General features: G+C 40.6%; 1 protein-coding gene across 6 annotated transcripts in view; it reads left to right on the top strand.

The window, feature by feature from the left end:
- Positions 1-21,044, top strand: part of DDC (dopa decarboxylase) — a 117,939-nt gene that overhangs the window by 36,566 nt on the left and 60,329 nt on the right. For 2 of the 6 annotated variants that reach the window (XM_072153161.1, XM_072153155.1), the window contains exons 1-2: positions 9,013-9,132; positions 20,072-20,283. In XM_072153161.1, coding sequence (XP_072009262.1) covers positions 20,083-20,283 — 201 coding nt within the window. In that variant the 5' untranslated portion in view covers positions 9,013-9,132; positions 20,072-20,082. Of the gene's footprint in view, positions 1-9,012; positions 9,133-11,594; positions 11,645-20,071; positions 20,284-21,044 lie in introns of those variants that run through there. The other 4 variants (XM_072153158.1, XM_072153160.1, XM_072153159.1 and 1 more) reach the window with 4 other exon arrangements.

The following is a 21,044-nucleotide window of genomic DNA, read 5'->3' as shown; positions in this document are numbered from 1 at the left end:
CAAATCACCATAAATACTACTTACACCTGCCTTCATTACTTCTCTAGTGTTCTGCCACTTCAACTTGCCCTCAATTCTGTTTATATGATTCCTTACATTCTTTTATCATGATCTTTTAGTTCTTTTGGACTTTTCTGTCTCTACATCGCCATTTGTATAAAGGCCCTATTTTGTTCAATAGGGACTTTCATTTTGGAGTCACCCAAGGTTTGTTGTCAAATACGCAAATAATTTTTCTTTGTTCTATGCAAGACACACAGAAATTGATATAATTAGTTATTGTTTACACAACATCCTTATCCTTACCAACAGACCTGATAGCATATCAAAACTACAGGTTGGGGGGAACCTGGGGAATAGTGATCATAATATCATTGATTTTGTATTACGCTTTACTAAGAGCGTTAGTGAAGGGGCAACCAACACTTTAAACTTCAGGAGGGCAAATTTTCAGCAACTAAGGGAAGACCTTAAAGGCATAGACTGGGATAATGTTCTCAAAGACAAAAGCCCCCCCCAAAAATGGGACTTTTTCTCATATATTCTGAAAAAGTCCTGTGAGAAACGCATACCTTATGGGAAAAAGCATAAAAGGAACAAGAAAAACCCTATGTGGCTAACTAGTCTTGTAAGGAAAGCAATAAGCGAGAAAGATAAAGCGTTTAAGGTGCTAAAACGTGAAGGTAGTGATGAGGCATTACAGGATTATAGAGAGAAAAATAAATCCTGTAAAAAGCAGATAAAGGCCGCAAAAATAGAGACTGAGAAATATTGCCAGGGAGAGCAAAAATAATCCCAAATTATTTTTCAAGTATATAAATGATAGGAACTAAAAACAGAGAGTGTGGGTCCCCTTAGAAATAACATGGGGGTCATGGTGGAAGGAGATGAGGAAAGGGCCAATCTACTGAATGTTGCCTTCTAAACTGTCTTTACCCAGGAAAATCCCCTGGTGGAAGACACAATGAGGAATAATGTTAATTCTTTTTATAATGTGAACAGTTTAACCCAGGAAGAGGTACGGTGCCGCCTCGCAACCACTAAGATAGAGAAATCACCTTGGCCAGATGGCATACACCCCTGGGTTCTGCATGAATTATGTACGGTGATAGACAGACCGTTATTTTTAATATTTGAAGATTCACTGAGGACTGGTTATGTTCCACAGGAATGGCGCATAGCAAATGTGGTACCAATATACAAAAAAGGATCAAATAGCGATCCTGGAAACTACAGACCCGTGAGTCTAACTGCTGTGGTGGGGAAAATATTTGAGGGGTTTATTAGAGATGCTATCCTGGAGTATCTCACTGTGCACAACCTTATAACCCAGCGTCAGCATGGGTTTATGAGAGATCGGTCCTGTCAGACTAATCTGATTGGTTTCTACGAGGAGGTAAGTTCAAGACTGGATCTGGGGGACGCTGTGGATGTTGTATATCTGGACTTTTCAAAGGCATTTGACACCGTGCCACATAAAAGGTTGGTATATAAAATGAGACTGCTGGGAATAGGAGAAAATCTGTGTATTTGGGTAAGTAATTGGCTTAGTGATAGAAAACAGAGGGAGGTCATTAATGGCACATTCTCAGATTGGGTTGATGTTACCAGTGGAGTGCCACAGGGGTCAGTATTGGGGCCACTTCTTTTTAATATTTTTATTAATGACCTTGTAGTGGGTTTACACAGTCAAGTTTCAATATTTGCAGATGATACTAAGCTGTGTAAAGTAATAAATACTGAGGTCGATAGTTTAGCATTACAGAGGGATTTGTGGAAGCTTGAGGGATGGGCAGAGAAATGGTTGATGAGGTTTAATGTAGATAAATGTAAAGTTATGCACTTGGGCCATGGAAACAAAAAGTATAATTATGTTCTAAACGGTCAATTACTTAGTAAAACTGAAGCTGAAAAGGACTTGGGGGTATTGGTGGATGGTAAACTTAATTTTAGTGACCAGAGCCAGGCAGCTGCTGCTAAAGCAAATAAAATAATGGGATGTATCAAGAGAGGAATAGATTCTCATGATAAAGACATAGTTTTGCCCTTATACAAATCCTTGGTCAGACCACACATGGAATATTGTGTACAGTTTTGGGCACCAGTGTATAAAAAGGATATAGTAGAGCTGGAACAGGTGCAGAGGAGAGCAACCAGGATTATTAGGGGAATGGGGGAACTAGAATACACTGACAGATTAAAAAATTTGGGATTATTCAGTTTAGAAAAAAGACGACTGAGGGGAGACCTCATTACAATGTACAAATACCTGAACGGACAGTACAAGGATCTCTCCAAAGATCTTTTTATACCTCGGCCTGTGACCAGGACAAGGGGGCATCCTCTACGCCTAGAGGAGAGGCGATTCTACCATCACCATAGACAAAGGTTCTTTACTGTAAGAGCAGTGAGACTGTGGAACTCTCTGCCGCAGGAGGTTGTTATGGCGGTCTTTATGTACATGTTCAAGTGAGGCCTGGATGACTTTCTGGAGAGAAAAAATATCATGGGTTATGGGGATTAAACATTTATTTAAATCTTAAAGGTTGGACTTGATGGACTTGCGTCTCCTTCCAGCCTTATATACTATGATACTATGAACATTGAGTTCAAGCTCTCCTGAAGGCCACTACAAAGTAAATTCCAGTCAGTGCATTCAAAACAATACATCAACTCATCTTTGATGTCCTTAGACCATTGCTGCACTTCCTTTATCACCGCCGGACACCTTAAGATCATAGAAATATATTTCGGTTGTAATGAGACTAAGCAGAGATCTGACTTTCCCAATGGGGGGAACCTTAAACATCTGTAGGCATCGGCAACATTAGAATACACCAAGTCAAGAGTCTTTTTCCCTTAGTCGGCCGAGTAACATATTGTTTAAACTTAGCAAACAAATTGCAACCATTGGCCTTAAAATCCCCTGCGATTATCATTATGATTTTGGAGTCTCAGAACTTCATTCTGTAGTATATCACAAGGTATGTTAAAATTAGTGGAAGGTGGGATGTAAGTTAACCCCTTAAGGACGCAGGGTTTTTTCGCTCATTTTTCGCTCTCCACCTTCAAAAATCCAGAACTTTTTCATTTTTACGTATACAGACCTGTGTGAGGGCTTATTTTGTGCGTAACAAATTTTATGTTCCTGTAATGTTATTTATTTTAACATGCGTACATGTGTACTGCGAAGCTGAAAAAAAATTCCAAATGTGGAAAAATTGAAAAAAAAAACCGCATGTGCGTCACGTTCTTGTGGGCTCAGTTTTTACGACTTTCACTCTTCGCTCCAAATAACACGCCTACTTTATTCTTTGGTTCGGTGCGATCGCGGTGATACCAAATTTATATAGGTTTTATTGTGTTTTAATACATTTTCAAAAATTTAACGAATGTGTACAAAAAAGAAAAAAAATTTTTTGTCATCTTCTGAAGCTAATAACTTTTTCATAATTCGGCACACAGAGCTGTGTGAGGTGTAATTTTTTTTGCGAAATGAGCCGCCGTTTTCATTGCTACCATTTTGAGGTCTGTGCGACATTTTGATAATTTTTAATTCCATTTTTTATGTGATGTAAAAAGGTGTAAAAGTTGCATTTCGGACATTTGGGCGCCATTTCCCATCTCGGAGGTCACCGCCGGCCGTAACCGTTTTTATATTTTGATAGATCGGGCATTTTGGGATGCGGAAATACCTAATGTGTCTGTGATTTTTTACTGTTTATTATGTTTTATATCAGTTCTAGCGAAAGGGGGGTGATTTGAATTTTTAATATTTTATTAATTTCTTTTATTTCTTAAACTTTTTTTTTTTCACTAATTCTTAGACCATCTAGGGTACATTAACCTTAGATGGTCAGATCGTTCCTACCATATACTGCAATGCTTCTGTATTGCAATATATAGCATTTTTGCAGCTCATTCATTACAATGAGCCACTGGCAAGCACTGACCGCGGTTATTAGCGGTGGGGGTTTGCTGCAATATGCAACAACCCCCACCTTTGTATGAAGAGGACTCAGCCCGTGAGCCCTCTTCATACATTCCCTATACCTCTGCGCCGTAGAGCTACGGCGCAGAGCGTTAAGGGGTTAACACCGTAATAACAACATTGAATTCCCTTGGTAGGTAATATTGTCGTAGGGCTATGGCTAAGACTTCGATATCCCTAAAGAAGTTGCGCAATCTCACAGTAGCCTGCTCACTAGGGCACCAACCCTCCCTTACATATACCACGAGATCTCCATCCTTTTTCTTTCCGGCTGCTCTTAAGTCCCTATCACCTCTCATGATAAACCATCAACAGACTCCTCATTATTAATTAATCTCATTGTTCAACCAGGTTTCGGTAAAACATAAAAGGCTACAATACTCCAAAGCACCCCTAAATTTCATTAACACTTGTAGTTCATCTACCATATATACTCAAGTATAAGCCGACCCAAGTATAAGCCGAGGCCCCTAATTCTACCACAAAACCTGGTAAAACCTATATTTTTTTTACTCGAGTATAAGCCAAGTTTGGGTTTTCAGCACATTTTTTTTGTGCTGAAAAACTAGGCTTATACTCGAGTGTATATGGTAATTTGTTAGCAATCGATCTTACATTCCCTGTCAACAATGTTGGTACAAAAGGCCTTGATTTTCTTCTCCTTAATTTACTCTTAAACCCTTTTTACTCCTATACTGGCGCAAAATCTCCTTAGGAACTATTACTTTACTTCTGGTATAGAAAACAGTTTTCCTTAACTGCAGCAACCTGCACCTAGAGCACTTCACACAATTGCTTTTTGTACTCGTCTCAGCATGCCCAGATATATGCAACATACTTATGTTTCAACTATGCGGCCCCATTTGAGTAATTGTAGATAAATTAGACAGGCTTTGCTCCCCCAAACACATTCCCCAAATGTCAATTTCTGGTAATAGTGTAAGTTGGCCACAGATACAGTTACAGTTACTCTGATCTCTGTGGATCAGTCTCTGTTGTATATACAGAAACCACATCTTCATTTTGCTACATAATGGGACCGGGCATCAAGCCCTCCACCCTTAAATTACGGAATTACTCCCAAATACATTAGATACCACAAGAAAAATAAGGAGTCAAACAATTCTCCAATAAAATTACATATAGTTTTTTATTTCATTGATATATTAAAATTACAATTACAATGGATGTTAAATGGAGGATATCCAAAAAATGGTCTGAGTATGCTGCCCACCTCACTAACAAGAGGGTATGTTCACCATAAATCTATCATAGTTATTGCTTATTTCCCCAGTAAGAAAAATAAAGTGCATATATGCCTGAACAACGCCTACTTAGGTATAATATTTTCGCCTTGGTGAAACTTTAAGTAAAAGAACAGTGTCTTACCCATGATGTAGTGTAGGTAGAGACAGCTCCCAGACACCCCAACACGCGTTTCGCCCACGCTTCCTCAGGGGGTACGACCATTTTTTGGATATCCTCCATTTAACATCCATTGTAATTGTAATTTTAATATATCAATGAAATAAAAAACTATATGTAATTTTATTGGAGAATTGTTTGACTCCTTATTTTTCTTGTGGTATCTGTTGTATATACACTGGGTCATCAGGGGAAAACGGACCGACCAAGGAAAACAAACCGGCTTCAGCCAGTGTTTGGCTGGCGGACATACCTTAGTATGCATGGATCCCCCTTGCAGTGGATGGAGAATACTCACACTTCCTCTACGGACACTATGCTGGACACTATGCTAAGGCATGCACCCTAAAACTAGAGGTCTGGCATTGCAGTTTTCATCACCTGGGGCTGCAATTTTGTGATCCCCACACAGTGGACCACCATCGACTCCATTTTTGCGGTGGTAAGATACCCACTAGCATGGAGATTCCTGCTGCCCATACACCTCTTAAGGGTTACAAATATGGCTAGGCCTCCACACTCCTAGGGGACACACTGCCGAGTTCAGGGACACTTAGCACATGACAAGCCAGGTCATCCACACAGCTCTCCACACCACCATCTGCACAGCCCAGAAATCCAACAGTACTACCTGGTTCACACTGCTTCAAAAGCGACAAGCTTCTAGACAGATGGACCTCTCGTCCAATCCTCCCTCTGAACTACTCTCCACACCTCCAACCTCCGAACAGACGACCCACGGACCTGCCATCCTCCACACAGAGAGCGACGCTACTGTCCTCCTGCTCCTCCGCAGCGGTCCACGCCTCTGGCTCCATTTCAACATCATGATCAGGCCAACCAACCTCCGCACTGTGATCCACACCATTATCCAGACTTCCCAAATGTTTATTTGATTAATCTGAGATGTTAAGTTCTTAAAATGTTGTTACTTATGGGGGTTTGTAGTACATAAGCCTCTTAAAGGCATTTTAAAAATAAATTGGTCACCAAAAATAGCTTTTTTCACATCTCTTGAAAATCTGAGAACCTGCTAATAAAAATGTAACAATGGTAAACTTTATTTATTTAGCGCCATCAAATTCCATAGCACTTTCTAACATCCGTAAAAATTAACCAAATGTTTAAAAAAAAATTATGGAAAGTAAAAGAAGACAAATAGTAAAAGTTTTCTACACAAAATAAAAATAATGTCCTATTTGTTGTGGAAAATTGGAAACTTTGACAATTGTGATTTTTTTTCTAAATTGGTGAATTTTTACCCCCATTTAGCTCACTATTCTTTGAAGGAGAGTTCTGTGTCCGCAGAATTGCATGCACCGACATCTCTTTTTAGCTCCCTATAAAGAGCATCACATGACCTTTCCCTCACTCCAGAGGGAGCAGCAGTCCCTCCCCTCCAGCAGATTGAACCTCTAGACTTTATTGTAAACAGGCCGGTCTCACAGGAAAAACAATTATTGGAGGCTTAACTGAGGTGGATATCAAAGAGCCATTGATATAAAAAATATTGGAGTTTAAAGGATTCCTGTCATTAGGTGAGCCCTCTCCATGCAGCGGGACCCGACCGCCGCCGTGAATACACGGCGGGCGGGCGTGAACCAGTTAAGAAGCTGATGCCAGCTCAGCTCATAATTGGAGCTCAAACGGCAGCTGAAAACACTGGGTGTCAACTGTAAGTTACATCTAACACCCACAGTTGAAGCGAGCTCCGATCATGGTTGTTAACCCATTAAATGCAGAAGCTTGTGTGGCATAGTTTGGGGTGCTGATCATTGCTATGGCAGCCCCGAGGTCTGATCTAAGACCACATGGCTGTCCATAGTAAATGCATGTAAGATCCTATCACTGACAGGACCTTACAAGCAATGTTTCATAAATATTGTAGAATATTATAATGAACTAGGAATCAGATTTCTTGTTTATTTCCAATAGTGGGACAAAAAAAAGTAAAAAAAAAAAAAAAAAAACCAAAAAACTAACAAATCAATAAAATGTCCCTATACACATAAAATTGACATATAACGTAAAAAAAGTGAAAATCACCATGTAAACCCCACGTATATGATATCTGCAATGACCTCTACAATAAAACAAAATCTTGATTGAACCCATCTGATGAACATTAAAAAAAACATTAAAAATTATGTTTTTAAACTATTTTGCATTTCTTTACCAAATTGTTACTGTTAGAAAAAACAGGCTCTCAAGCAGCTCTATAAACCAACAAAATTAAAGCGTTATGCCACTTGAAAAATGTGATGCAAAAATGATTTTTTTCTAAAATGTGTCACTTTACAAAATTAGTAAAAATTGTATCACTGAAAAATGCATCTTATCCCACAAAAATAAGCCCTCACGTGGCAAAATTTACAATAAAAATATTTTATAGCTCACAAAAGCAGGCCGGTAAACCAACTAAAAACGTCTTAATCCTGTAGGGCACAACTGGGTGCTGCATGGCCATATTTCCCTTTAGCACCCAACATGTGTCTCTAGAGAAATTTCATAACAAAATTTTAGATGGGTTTTCTCAATTTATCTTTTAAAAATATGTATATTTTAGGGATAATTGAATGCATTAACAACAAAATTAGACCATTCTATATGTCACCTCCATTTTGTTTTAGTTACTATGAAGCTCTCAAAGGGGTTAACCTTCCTAAAAGCTGTTTTAATAGTTTATGGAGTGTAAGTTTGAAACTAGGGTGATTCCAATGGGGTTTCTAATTTTATAGGTTTCAAATCTCATTAACCCTTTAAAGACCTGACCCTTTTTTGTTTTTTCATTTCCATTTTTCACTTCCCACCATCAAAAAATATAACTTTTTTTTTTCACATAAGAGCTCTATGACGGCTTGTTTTCTGCGTAACAAATTACACTTCATAGTGATAGTATTTATTATTCCATGGCGTGTACTGGGAAGCGGGGAAAAAATTCCAAATGCAGTGAAATTGGGGAAAAAACGCATTTGCGCTGTTTTCTTGTGGGTTTGGATTTTGTGGCTTTCACTGTGCACCCCAAATGACTTGTCTACTTTATTCTTTGAGTGGTAGAATCATGAGGTAAACATATTGATACAGGTTTTATAATTTTTTAATACATTTACAATATTGAAAACCTCCAGTAGAATTTTTTTTTTTTTTTTTGCCATCTTCAATGGCAAATTACTTTTTCATACTGCAGTGTATGGAGCTGTGGGTGATGTAATTTTTTGTGACTTTTGATGAAATTTTCAATGGTTCTATTTTCTACATTATGGCAGTATATGGGGTTTTTCCTCCTCATTCATTACAATGTACGAATTGCACATTGTAATCAATAGGTTAAAACGAGCCCATGTGCCGACAGCTTTGCGATGAATGGGAATGCAATTGCGGGTGTTACCAGTAAGCATTCATTTGGCTTAGGATAAATTATTAATTATGTAAACCCGAAAAACCTTAAGAATTTGTGTCCCTAGCATAATGAAGACTGATCAACTCCTCTAACTGTGTATCTGAATACAAATATGTAGTAAACAGTTGTAGTTCTGCAAACTAAGGTAAATACCTTCCAGTAACATGCAAGGTATGCCAGCTACACACTGAGCAAACTCCATTTCAGAAAACAAAGTTCAGAGATAACACACATTACAAAGAAAACTGAAATAAGTGAAGCTGATCCAGTAAATTTGGACCAACGGAGCAGCACGTGTGTGCAGACTAAGACTAAGGTAGGTTATTTCTATTTTACAAAATTTAAGGAAAAATATGTCATCTAGAAGAAGTAAGAGTTCCAAAGAATTCATTTATTCGTGGCAAATGTTGTGGCATGCATTGAGAGCTTGATTTTGTTCTTCTTTTGTGGTATTAAAGTCTATTATTACTACATTAACAATACCAAGCAAAGATCCTTAACTCTCTAGCCATGTCCCTATTTTGACCTTAACCACTTAGTGACCAAGCTTATTTTTGCCTTAATGACCAAGTCCTATTATAGGCGATTCCCTACTTAAGAACACTCGACTTACATACGTCCCCTAGTTACAAAGGGACCACTGGATATTGGTAATTTATTGTACTTTAGTCCTAGGCTACAATAAACAGCTGTAACAGTTATCACAGGTGTCTGTAATGAAGCCTTATTGTTAATCCTGATTCTTATGACAACACAACATTTTTAAAATCCAATTGTCACAGAGACCCAAAAAAGTTCTGGCTGGGATTACAATGGTAAAATATACAGTTCCGACTTACATACAAATTCAACTTAAGAACAAACCTACAGACCCTATCTTGTATGTAACCCGGGGACTGCCTGTATTTTAAAACTGCCATGTGTCACATAATCCAGCAGTATTGCTACTCCCTTGTCTTTAAGAATATTTCTTCATGACATGTTGTACTTCAGGTTATTGGTAAGTTATGGTAGAAAATGTTGGCGTTTATTTATTAAAAAGTGTGGCTGCTTAACCCAGGAAGAAGTGCAGCAATGCCTTAAAACCACTAAAATAGACAAATCACCTGTGAGTTTAACTTCGCTTGTGGGGAAAAAATATGAGGGGTTTGTTAGAGATGCTATGCAGGACTTCAACCATCAGCAACATGTGCAGCAGGGAAGCAGTTTAATTGCATTTTTGCTGCAAATCGCAGCAAAAATGAAGCAAAACATGTGGGCAGTAAAGGTAGCGTCAAGCATATAGTTGTTCCTGGCAGGTATGATATCACAGAAAGGTGGCGGAGCCTCTGTGAGTGGGGTGTATATTTCTTCACAGTCACGTCACACTGCAGGAAGTAGACGAGCTGTAATGGCTGCTGCACATAGAGGATGGAGAATTCACAGGGTTAGTAATAATATATTAATAATCTTTATAAAGCACCATCAAATTCCATAGTGCTTTACAGATTCTGGGGAACATACACAAATAAAATAAGACATTACAGAGTAAAGGAAAAGAATAATTTAAGATCACTGGCAGATCAAAGAATATAGGGCTGGCCAGTAGACTGAGATGAGAGGAGAGGTAGAGAGGTAGTGGGGTACAGTATTATGAAGCGTTTTGTGGATGAGGGTTGTTAATTTTAACTATTTCAAAGGAGACGGGCAACTAGTGCAGTGACTGACACAGACTGGAGGCATCTGTGTAGCTTTAGTGTGTACACATGTGTATAGAGGTGAGGGGGCTTGACAGGAATGAATATGATTGTTGAAGTAAGGTCAGGGGAGCTGAACTGGATATGTTTGTTACATGGGGGTCCATTTCTGGTGCGGGTAAAGGCAGTGTGAGGTGTATGTTAGATGGGTCTGCATATTTGGTGCAGGTTGAGGTAGCATGTTAAAGGGGTTTTCCCACCAAACAAGTTAGGCCCTATCGTCCCCCATGTGTCTGTCATAACCATGAATGGGGGACATGTAAAGTATACAACTTACACAGTAATATATATTTTTTAATTTATAAAAGTGGAGACACAACTCCTGGGGCGAAGAGGGGTTAGCTGTCTGTGGAGGGGGAGAGCAGTTTTATAGTAGTTTTATTTTTGTTCATGGGGGGCAGTATTGTAGTAGTTATATTCTTGTACATGGGGGGCAGTATTATAGTAGTTATATTCTTGTACATAGGGGGCAGTATTATAGTAGCCATATTCTTGTACATAGGGGGCAGTATTATAGTACTTATATTCTTGTACATAGGGGGCAGTATTATAGTTGCTATATTCTTGTACACAGGGGGCAGTATTATAGTAGTTATATTCTTGTACATAGGGGGCAGTATTATAGTAGTTATATTCTTGTACATAGGGGGCAGTATTATAGTAGTTATATTCTTGTACATAGGGGGCAGTATTATAGTAGTTATATTCTTGTACATAGGGGGCAGTATTATAGTAGTTATAGTCTTGTACGTAGTGGACAGTATTATAGTAGTTATATTCTTGTGTACGTAGTGGACAGTATTATAGTATGTCAGGGTTTACGTAAGAGAAAATATCCTCAGTGGATGCTTTCTAGAGCCACTAATATTCTAGATAATATCCCTAGGGATAATCTTATTAGCGAGAGTAATAAGAATAGACAGGGAATAGATCTCAAAATAGCCCCATCACGTTCTCAACAGCCTTCAGTAACCAATACTCTGATGTCATCAAATTATTAAAAAACACCTAACATTGTTATTCGTTGATGATTGTATTGCAGAATACATACAGGGTAATGTCAGATTTGGATCCAGGAAAGCACCTATGCTGGCAAGTATATTATCTCCTAGCCTGTTTTGTGCTTCGGTTAAAAATAAACTACATGGCTTTCTACCATTAATTTTTTTGAAGTGTGGCCATGCTCAGGGCGTAAATGTTAGCAAATATGTACTTGGAACCTTGGATGTCACATTTTAGGAGAATATATCTGGCCTCAGTGTCAAGTTTGGTAGTTTTTGTTTGCGAGTGACATAGATCCAATCAACCGCAACTGGGGTACCATTGATACAGGGGACTGAGATTAAGCGGCTGTGTAGGAGGGGATGGGGAAAAGGGATGAGGGAAAGACGTTAGGAAAGTGCTAGGGGCCGTTGTGGCAGGGACAAAAATTAAAACAAAAATTTTTACCCGGACACGAAACTGACCCGGGGAGGGTACTTAACAGTTTAATGCGACAGCACAAATCTCAACCATAGTGTCTTATTAGGGTTTCACCTATGGGGGTAGATATTCCTAGCGATAACAAATGTAAATAATTGTAGACAAAAACAGAGTAACATTTTGTGATGGCCTTGATAATGCAAAATTGAAGAAAATGCACCTGTAGAGGCAGGCTTAAATAGTGAGTATACAGGGGAAGGACAGGTGAACAGTGGATGTCATACATCTGCAACCCCCTCATCTTTACGGATGAGAACTATGGATGGAGAGCTCTACCTGTGCCAACAGGTCTGGGATGTAGAAGCCGCAGAGGTCCTGGATTGCCATAGTATCATAGTATCATAGTATATAAGGCTGGAAAAAGATGCAAGTCCATCGAGTCCAACCTTTAAGAATTAAATAAATGTTTAATCCCCATAACCCATGATATTTTTTCTCTCCAGAAAGGCATCCAGGCCTCTCTTGAACATGTACATAGTCTGCCATAACAACCTCCTGCGGCAGAGAGTTCCATAGTCTCACTGCTCTTACAGAAAAAAACCTTTGTTTATGTTGATGGTAAAATCGCCTCTCCTCTAGGCGTAGAGGATGCCCCCTTGTCCTGGTCACAGGCCGAGGTATAAAAAGATCTGGAGAGATCCTTGTACTGTCCGTTCAGGTATTTGTACATTGTAATGAGGTCTCCCCTCAGTTGTCTTTTTTCTAAACTGAATAATCCCAAATTTTTTAATCTGTCAGTGTATTCTAATCCCTCCATTACCCTAATAATCCTGGTTGCTCTCCTCTGCACCTATTCCAGCTCTACTATATCCTTTTTATACACTGGTGCCCAAAACTGTACACAATATTCCATGTGTGGTCTGACCAGGGATTTGTATAAGGGCAAAATTATGTCTTTATCATGAGAATCTATTCCTCTCTTGATACATCCCATAATTTTATTTGCTTTAGCAGCAGCCGCCTGGCTCTGGTCACTAAAATTAAGTTTACCATCCACCAATACCCCCAAGTCCTTTTCAGCTTCAGTTTTACTAAGTAATTGACCGTTTAGAACATAATTATACTTTTTGTTTCCATGGCCCAAGTGCATAACTTTACATTTATCTACATTAAACCTCATCAACCATTTCTCTGCCCACTCCTCAAGCTTCCACAAATCCCTCTGTAATGCTAAGCTATCGACCTCAGTATTTATTACTTTACACAGCTTAGTATCATCTGCAAATATTGAAACTTGACTGTGTAAACCCACTACAAGGTCATTAATAAAAATATTAAAAAGAAGTGGCCCCAATACTGACCCCTGTGGCACTCCACTGGTAACATCAACCCAATCTGAGAATGTGCCATTAATGACCTCCCTCTGTTTTCTATCCCTAAGCCAATTACTTACCCAAATACACAGATTTTCTCCTATTCCCAGCAGTCTCATTTTATATACCAACCTTTTATGTGGCACGGTGTCAAATGCCTTTGAAAAGTCCAGATATACAACATCCACAGCGTCTCCCAGATCCAGTCTTGAACTTACCTCCTCGTAGAAACCAATCAGATTAGTCTGACAGGACCGATCTCTCATAAACCCATGCTGACGCTGGGTTATAAGGTTGTGCACAGTGAGATACTCCAGGATAGCATCTCTAACAAACCCCTCAATTATTTTCCCCACCACAGCAGTTAGACTCACGGGTCTTTAGTTTCCAGGATCGCTATTTGATCCTTTTTTGTATATTGGTACCACATTTGCTATGCGCCAGTCCTGTGGAACATAACCAGTCCTCAGTTATGACAGACCGTTCAACAAATATAACAGGGGGAGTAGCAGATGAATACGATAACAATCAAGTATCGAAAAAGAAGGGGTAAGGATACAAAACCTAGGAGTAGTGATACTTCTAAGGTAGACCAGGAGAGGCTAGGCTCTTGGGTCTAATCAAAGTCAGAACGTCTCCTGTTTCTCTGGTGTTGCGGACGGGGTGACTCCAAGCCCGGAGGCCTTCTGGAAGCTGAAGCAGGAGGACTGGTCTGGTGATGGGAGGTCCCAATCAGGGAGGGTCATTGGGGGGAGGTCCAGAGCGCACAGGAAAGAAGGTAGGTCTTCAGAGTGGACCAGAGATGCTTGACCACTTGAGGATCGTATATGTAGTGAGAAGGGAAACCTTCATCTGTAGGTTATATTCTTTTCTTGCAACACTTGTAGGAGAGGGCAGAGAGTGTGCGTCTAGAAAGGTCAGGGAACAGGGCTATCCGTGCTCCATCAAAATCCAGATCACCTTTTTGCCTTGCTTTCTGCATTATCTGATCTTTAATAAAATAGAAGTGGACCCTTCATATGACGTCTCACTGGGTCTGAGCTCCAGGCCAGGAGCACCCTTTGGGCACAATCAATTTCAATGCGGGTATGTACCGGAAGGCCTATTAGCATATTAAATATACCCATAAGGATCGGGATGAGGTCAGATGCGTGTGTTTCCTCTGGTAAGCCCCTAACTCTTATGTTGTTTCGTCGATTTCTGTTCTCCAGATGGTCTAGCTGGGACATGAGCTGTCTCACTTGTGTGGATTGGGATTCTGCCTTCTCTCGGATCTCTGAAATAGCAGCAGTAGCTTCTGTCCTGAACACTTTGAGTGACTCAACCTTATTTTGTATAACGTTAACCTCCACTTGGACTTTTTGGAGGTCTTGGTGTGAGGCCCCTTTAAGATCCAGTGCTAGTGTGTCCATTTCCCCTTTAGAGGGTAGCAGGTCTTGTAATTCTGGGTGCCCCTGGAGAGCCCGGACTGCTGCTTCAGGAGTGGTCAGAGTGGGGTGAAACATACTGCTGGTCTCCTTCTCAGGTTCGCTTTGGCGTGCCTGCTGTGGCATATCGAGTGTCCCGTCGCCTTTAATCAGCAGGGGGCATTCGATTGGGGGGCTCAGGAGTGAGACATTCTCCCCTTTGGACCCCTTTTTTGGTGTTTCGAATGAAGCCTGTGTTGTGGCTACTGAGGGGGTCTTGAGTGGAGGGGCCCTTGTGGTGTGGTTCCCAGCTATAGGGATCCAGGCCCTTTGCTGTTTAGGATCTGTGTTAGGCTGGGGCTTACTGGGGCAGGATATAGGACTGGGGTCGGTAGCTCACCATTTGTTGGGCTTTCAATCCCAGGGGAGAGGCCAGGTGAGAGGTAAATCTGCGATTGTGATGCTTTTTCCTCGGTGTCAGTGGGGGGTCTCGCGCCTTCTGTGGTGCTGCTAAAGCAATACGCCGCTGTCTCAAGACGCCTGGTGTTTCTGCCGGCTTCCGACAGTCGTCCCTGCCGCGAGTCGGGGGATTCTCCTTCCCTCTGCCGGAGCGGGTGGCGGTTCGCTGGAGCACCACATGGAGCGCAAGATGGCAGTGTGAAGAGAGAGTTGCTGCGGGGGTCCCTATCAGAGGAGGATAGACGCTCCTGTAGCGGGGAAAATAAGTTGAAGATCTGCGTGGCGTGTGGCGACTGGTCCCTCTGGCTTCTTGATGGCCTTCGTGCATGTGGCAGTATCTTTAGCCCCTTTTCAGTTTGGCCAAGCATGGACCTCTCCATAAAGTCATCTGCTCTGCATTGCAATCAGACCATGCTCCGTTTTGAAGATTTTAATTCTCAAGTGTATGTTCTCTGTATCAAATGTACTCCAAAAGAAGCTGGAGAGACCGTGCTCGATCAACCCACAAGGGATCAAGTCTGCACTCCAGGTGAGCTGACTAAATTATTTGCTGTGGACAGTATTATAGTAGTTATATTCTTGTACATAGGGGCAATATAATAGCAGGAGGATGGCATTTCAGTTTTAACCCAGTCAGCAAAAAGGCTACAATCGGCCCTGTGCAGCAGATAATAAAAAAGAATGACTGGCTGCAGGCAGGGCACAGTACCAGGGTCTATTAGAACCCCTGTGTGCAGCCAGTTATTCACAATTACCTGCTTCAGGGGTCTAGACAATTTCCAGCATTATTATTGTCTTGTTTGTGCACAGTATTGTAGTCTGCTCTAGGGTCTGTGTACCTTATTGTACAAATGCAGTATTATGCAGTAGTGGTTTCTGGGGGGCATTTGCGCTGTACTGTGTTTTTTGGCGCATCTAGGGTTTTTGGTTAATAGTGCGGACCCCTGAAGGCTAGTGGCATGACAATGTGGCCCTTGGGCTGAAAAAGGTTATGAACCCTGATCTAGACTTTTTCCTGTGATACTCTCTTGCTTAAAAGGTTGGTACATAAAATGAGACTGCTGGGACTAGGGGAAAAGCTGCGTTGGGCGATACACGTGGGGACTAGCTTCTACACCTGCTTCCTCCTCTTTCTGCTGCTGTATTGTACATTTGTCCCAGGAAATAATCTCTTCACCTTTCGGGGAGATTACCGTTTTAAAGTGGACCTGTCACCTATAAAAAAAAAAAAAAAAAGGAAGCAGCGCTAGCCCATTTTTAGCAGAGATAAACTGCTAGCTTTGTCAAAACTCTCCAATAAAGCTAGCAGACACTGCCGCGTAGTACAAAAAATGCCACGCTCAAAGTGGTCCAAGCATATTCATTAGGGGGTGGTCCGAGGCGCTGCTTCTTCCCCAGACCGCCCCTCCCACTTCGATAAAGCAGCAGTGACTGATGAGCTTCATGCAGTAGTCACTGCCTCCTAGTCCCGCCCCCTCATGAATATGCCCGTCCACTTTGAGCGTGGTTTGCTGTTTCTATTGTACTACGCGGCAGGCAGTGTCTGCTAGCTTTATCGGAGAATTCCGATAAAGCTAGCTGTTTATCACTGCTAAAAATGGGAGTTGATTTTTTTTTATAAGTGACAGGTGCTCTTTAAGACGTGTTTTACCATTGGTCTTGTAAGTTGGTCGATGAGTTTTTTGATGATATCAGTACTATGTGTTATATATAACTTAAGGAAATTTTTAGGGTTTTTTGATCAGCCAATTTAACATTTTTGCCTCTATCCTCTTTGCCAGACTATGTGCAAGATCATGTTGATCTCCTCAGACCTAACCGGCTTTATGCCCCAAAAACAAACCAGGGACACAACACAATGGGGCACATTTACTTACCCGGTCCATTCGTGTTCCAGCGGCGGCTTCTCCGATGAGCGTTCGGGTCTTCCGGCAATTCATGAAGGTCCTGCGCCCGATGTCCAGCAGGTGTCGCGGCTGCGCCGAGGTCCTTCAAGGTGCGTCGGAGTTCACAAATCTCTTCCTGGTGCATGTAAGTAAGGCGCGTGCGACCAATTTTTAAAAAAAATACTGTGGTTTTTCCGAATGCCGTCGGGTTTTCCGATGGCCACGCCCCCCATTTCCGTCGCATGCAACCTGGCACGATTGCGCCAAAATCCGATCACATGCGCCAAAATCCCGGCGGAAAATATACCAAAACCCGACGGAAAAACGTGAATTGGGCCGTTAATAAATCTGCCCCAAATGTGTTATTAATTCAGTTCAACTTGCTGGGCAATGGGGACTCCCCTGTGCACTGCTGTCTGGGTGCACTGGGGTTTCCTAAAGTTTACCTTGCCAAACTGTAATTTTTCAGATATCATACTACATACTAGCAAAAGGCAGTTTTCTAAGATCAGTGCACAAGTGGGCTATTCAGTCTCTGAAAAATAAAAAGGAAATCATCATTAAACCAGCTGATAAGACTGACGCAATAGACATGAGGAACACATCTGACTACATAAAAGAAGCAGACAGACAACTTACCGACACGCTACTACACTAAAGAGATAATAGCGGTCTGTCTGATCAACATATTAAATTAATTCAATAGGTACCAGAAAATCCAAAGCCATATCCAAGGGATATCCTACATGCTCCCTAAAATTCATAAGCCTGGTAGCTAAACATATTTCTGGATATGTGGAAGGCGAAGAGATCACGTAGCCCCGGGGCACTGGCAGACACAGGGACTGCCAGCGGAGGATCAGACCCCCCAGTAAGCGCCATGTTTGTCTGCGTCTTGTAAGGGGTTAACACCCAAAATTGGGTGTTTTATTTCCCCCCCCCTTCCCACGAACTGACATTAAAATAATGGCTGGGCCAGTCAGGAATGGTCACAGAGTTGTTCTGAAGCCACTGCTTTGTGCTTATGAGCTAGTACAGCAGTGAATCTTCTGGGGAATGATGCAACATATTTTTCAATCCTGGAGTTGGGGATCCTTGCAGATGTTTTCCAGTTCCCTCAGGTTGAGTGGTGAACAACCATTTTCATTGATTAATTTAGATCAATGTACTGGCTGGGCCAGTCAGGAATGGTCACAGAGTTGTTCTGCTGCTTTGTTATTTTAGCTGTGTGATTAGGGTCGGCCCAGTCTGAGGTCCAAAGCACTCTGGAAGAGCTTTTCATCCAGGATATCTCTGTACTTGGCTGCATTCATCTTTCTCCTCTCAGTAGAGAGGATTATTATGGTCAGATATTTTTTATCTGAGCAACCATGGGGTCTAGAAAGAAAATTCAAAGTGCCACCGAATCTCTGTAGCTGTCCCCACATAATGTGTGAGGTGGTAAAAGGTGTTCTCAGCGACCGTAAGGGCTAGAAAAAAAATGAAAGTGCCCCTGAATCTATGAATCAGCACCTAGAGAATGACATATTAATCTCCACATATGTGAGGTGGTGAAAGGACCTCTTTAAATCTGGTGCATGTTAATCACAATTCAAAACAAAACTGCCTTTGGCAGCACAAGATTACCCATATCTGGACAATAAGTGTGTTTTATTATTAATCAAAATTTTAAAATGACTGTAGCATAGCTACTGAGTGCTCAATGGAGAAGTGTTTAAAAACACAGAAGTCCAAGGCTCACTATCTTAGAAGTATTAAAGAAATAGTGCTGTAAGAGGCTGTTGCGGTAGATCCTGCCGTGGATAGCAAAAATATTGTGGGCAATGAGGCACAGAACCCTGGTTAGTATAAGGCAATGAATAGCCTCAGTAGGTGAGTGCAATTACTATCATAAAGAGCTAAGGTTAAGTGTTACAATTTCAAATGAACAGAATTGACAGTTTTAGTAATTTTGTAGACATGCAGTGGATTATTATCATCTAAATCCATGCATCAAGTTCTGTAACATGAGATCGGATCCAATCCCAATTATATACAGAAGACTGTCATTCCGTTTTTTGTTGAATGTATTGTGTTGAATGCCCTAGTTTAGGCAGACAGCACAGCACCAATTCCCATCCAACTCTAAGCTCAAAATATCACTCAGGGTTGGCCTCAGCTATCCTACCCGCAATTTGCTAACCCTGGAGGTATGCTCAGCTAGGTAGGAATTATAATGAAGAAAGCCTAAGTACTCTGCTGCTAGGGTTCTGTGCCTCAATGCCCACAATATTTTTGCTATCCACGGCAGGATCTAATGCAACAGCCTCTTACAACACTATCACTTTAATACTTCTAAGATAGGGCGCCTTGGACTTCGGTTTTTTAAACACTTCTCCATTAATCATTCAGTAGCTATGCTACTGTCATTTTAGAATTTTGATTAATAATAAAAGTGAAGTTTTAACAATCACACTTATAGTCTGAATATGGGTAATCTTGTGCTGCCAAACACAGTTTTATGTTGAATTCAGTCTAATCTCCCTGCCGTGACATTGGATCCAATTTTTGTAAAATATTATGTAAATGACAGCAGAGTAGGCATTCTGAAATGGGAAAAGGTTGACTTCAGCACTAAACTGTCTGCCTACACGTCTTTATACAACCAATTTACAACTCACTACAAAGTTATTTCTCTGGAAGATGACACCACACTGGGCCTTAAAAATAAACATGATGAGGAAAGTGTTGAGCTGTTTGAGAATATACTGGTAATGGATAATTAGGTCAATTTAAGCCAACAGTTTCCCTATAAGTAAAACTTATGCAATACATTAGATACTGAGATTTTTTCATTGATAGCTTTTATGTAAAGGAGTTTAAAATCAAACATTACATTTAATGGTTGGTATAATTGTGATTTATACAAGTAATTGTGTATACAAGTATGTATGCCATGTGATTATATCTTTTTATATATTTAATCACAAAAAGAAGGCACCAATATGAACTCTGAAGAATTTAGGAAGAAAGGGAAGGAAATGGTGGACTACATTGCAAATTACCTCGAGCAAATTGAATCTAGACAAGTTTTTCCTGATGTGGAACCTGGTTACTTAAGACCCATGATTCCAAATTCAGCTCCAGAAGAAGGAGAGACATATGAAGATATCATGAAGGATGTTGAAAGAGTTATCATGCCTGGGGTGAGAAATTGTTATGTAAAGTTACTAATAACCAATATAAGACTTGAATTTTTTTTACCTCATTAAATTGATTGTTTAGAGAATATACAATATTAATTATCTATTATGTGTTTGAATGGGGTACCTAAGGCCAAACTGTCAAATTGATTCCAGGGGCCCATCGAATACTACATATAAATATTACCAATACCGAGCTTGGATGCTACACAAAATTCCAATGAACATATTTAGACCGTTGTGAATGCTTGGCTACATTTGGTCTTCAACTGCCCATTTAGTAAATTAAATTAACATACATGCTCTGCACAGCTAATACAGGCGGTCCCCTACTTAAGAACACTCGACTTACATACGACCCCTAGTTACAAACGGACCTCTGGATATTGGTAATTTATTGTACTTTAGTCCTAGGCTACAATGATTAGCTGTAACAGTTATCAAATGTGTCTGTTATGAAGCTTTAGTGTTAATCCTGATTCTTATGACAATCCAACCTTTTTAAAAACCAATTGTCACAGAGACCAAAAAAGTTCTGGCTGGGGTTACAATGATAACATATACAGTTCCGACTTACACACAAATTCAACTTAAGAACAAACCTACAGACCCTATCTTGTATGTAACCCGGGGACTGCCTGTACAGGCGAACCTGGGGATCCACCAAGCTGTTTGCTAGTCCTTGTCTGCCATTAGCTTTCTTTAAAAGCTAAGGAAGTGATATACCGTCTCTCTCTCTCTCTCTAGGTGAGTGAAATTACTAT

The sequence above is a fragment of the Engystomops pustulosus genome, chromosome 5 (genome assembly GCF_040894005.1).
Source record: "Engystomops pustulosus chromosome 5, aEngPut4.maternal, whole genome shotgun sequence".
Classification (NCBI taxonomy): domain Eukaryota; kingdom Metazoa; phylum Chordata; class Amphibia; order Anura; family Leptodactylidae; genus Engystomops; species Engystomops pustulosus.
Note: the sequence above shows the minus strand (reverse complement) of the source record. Positions and strands in the feature narration are given on the sequence as shown.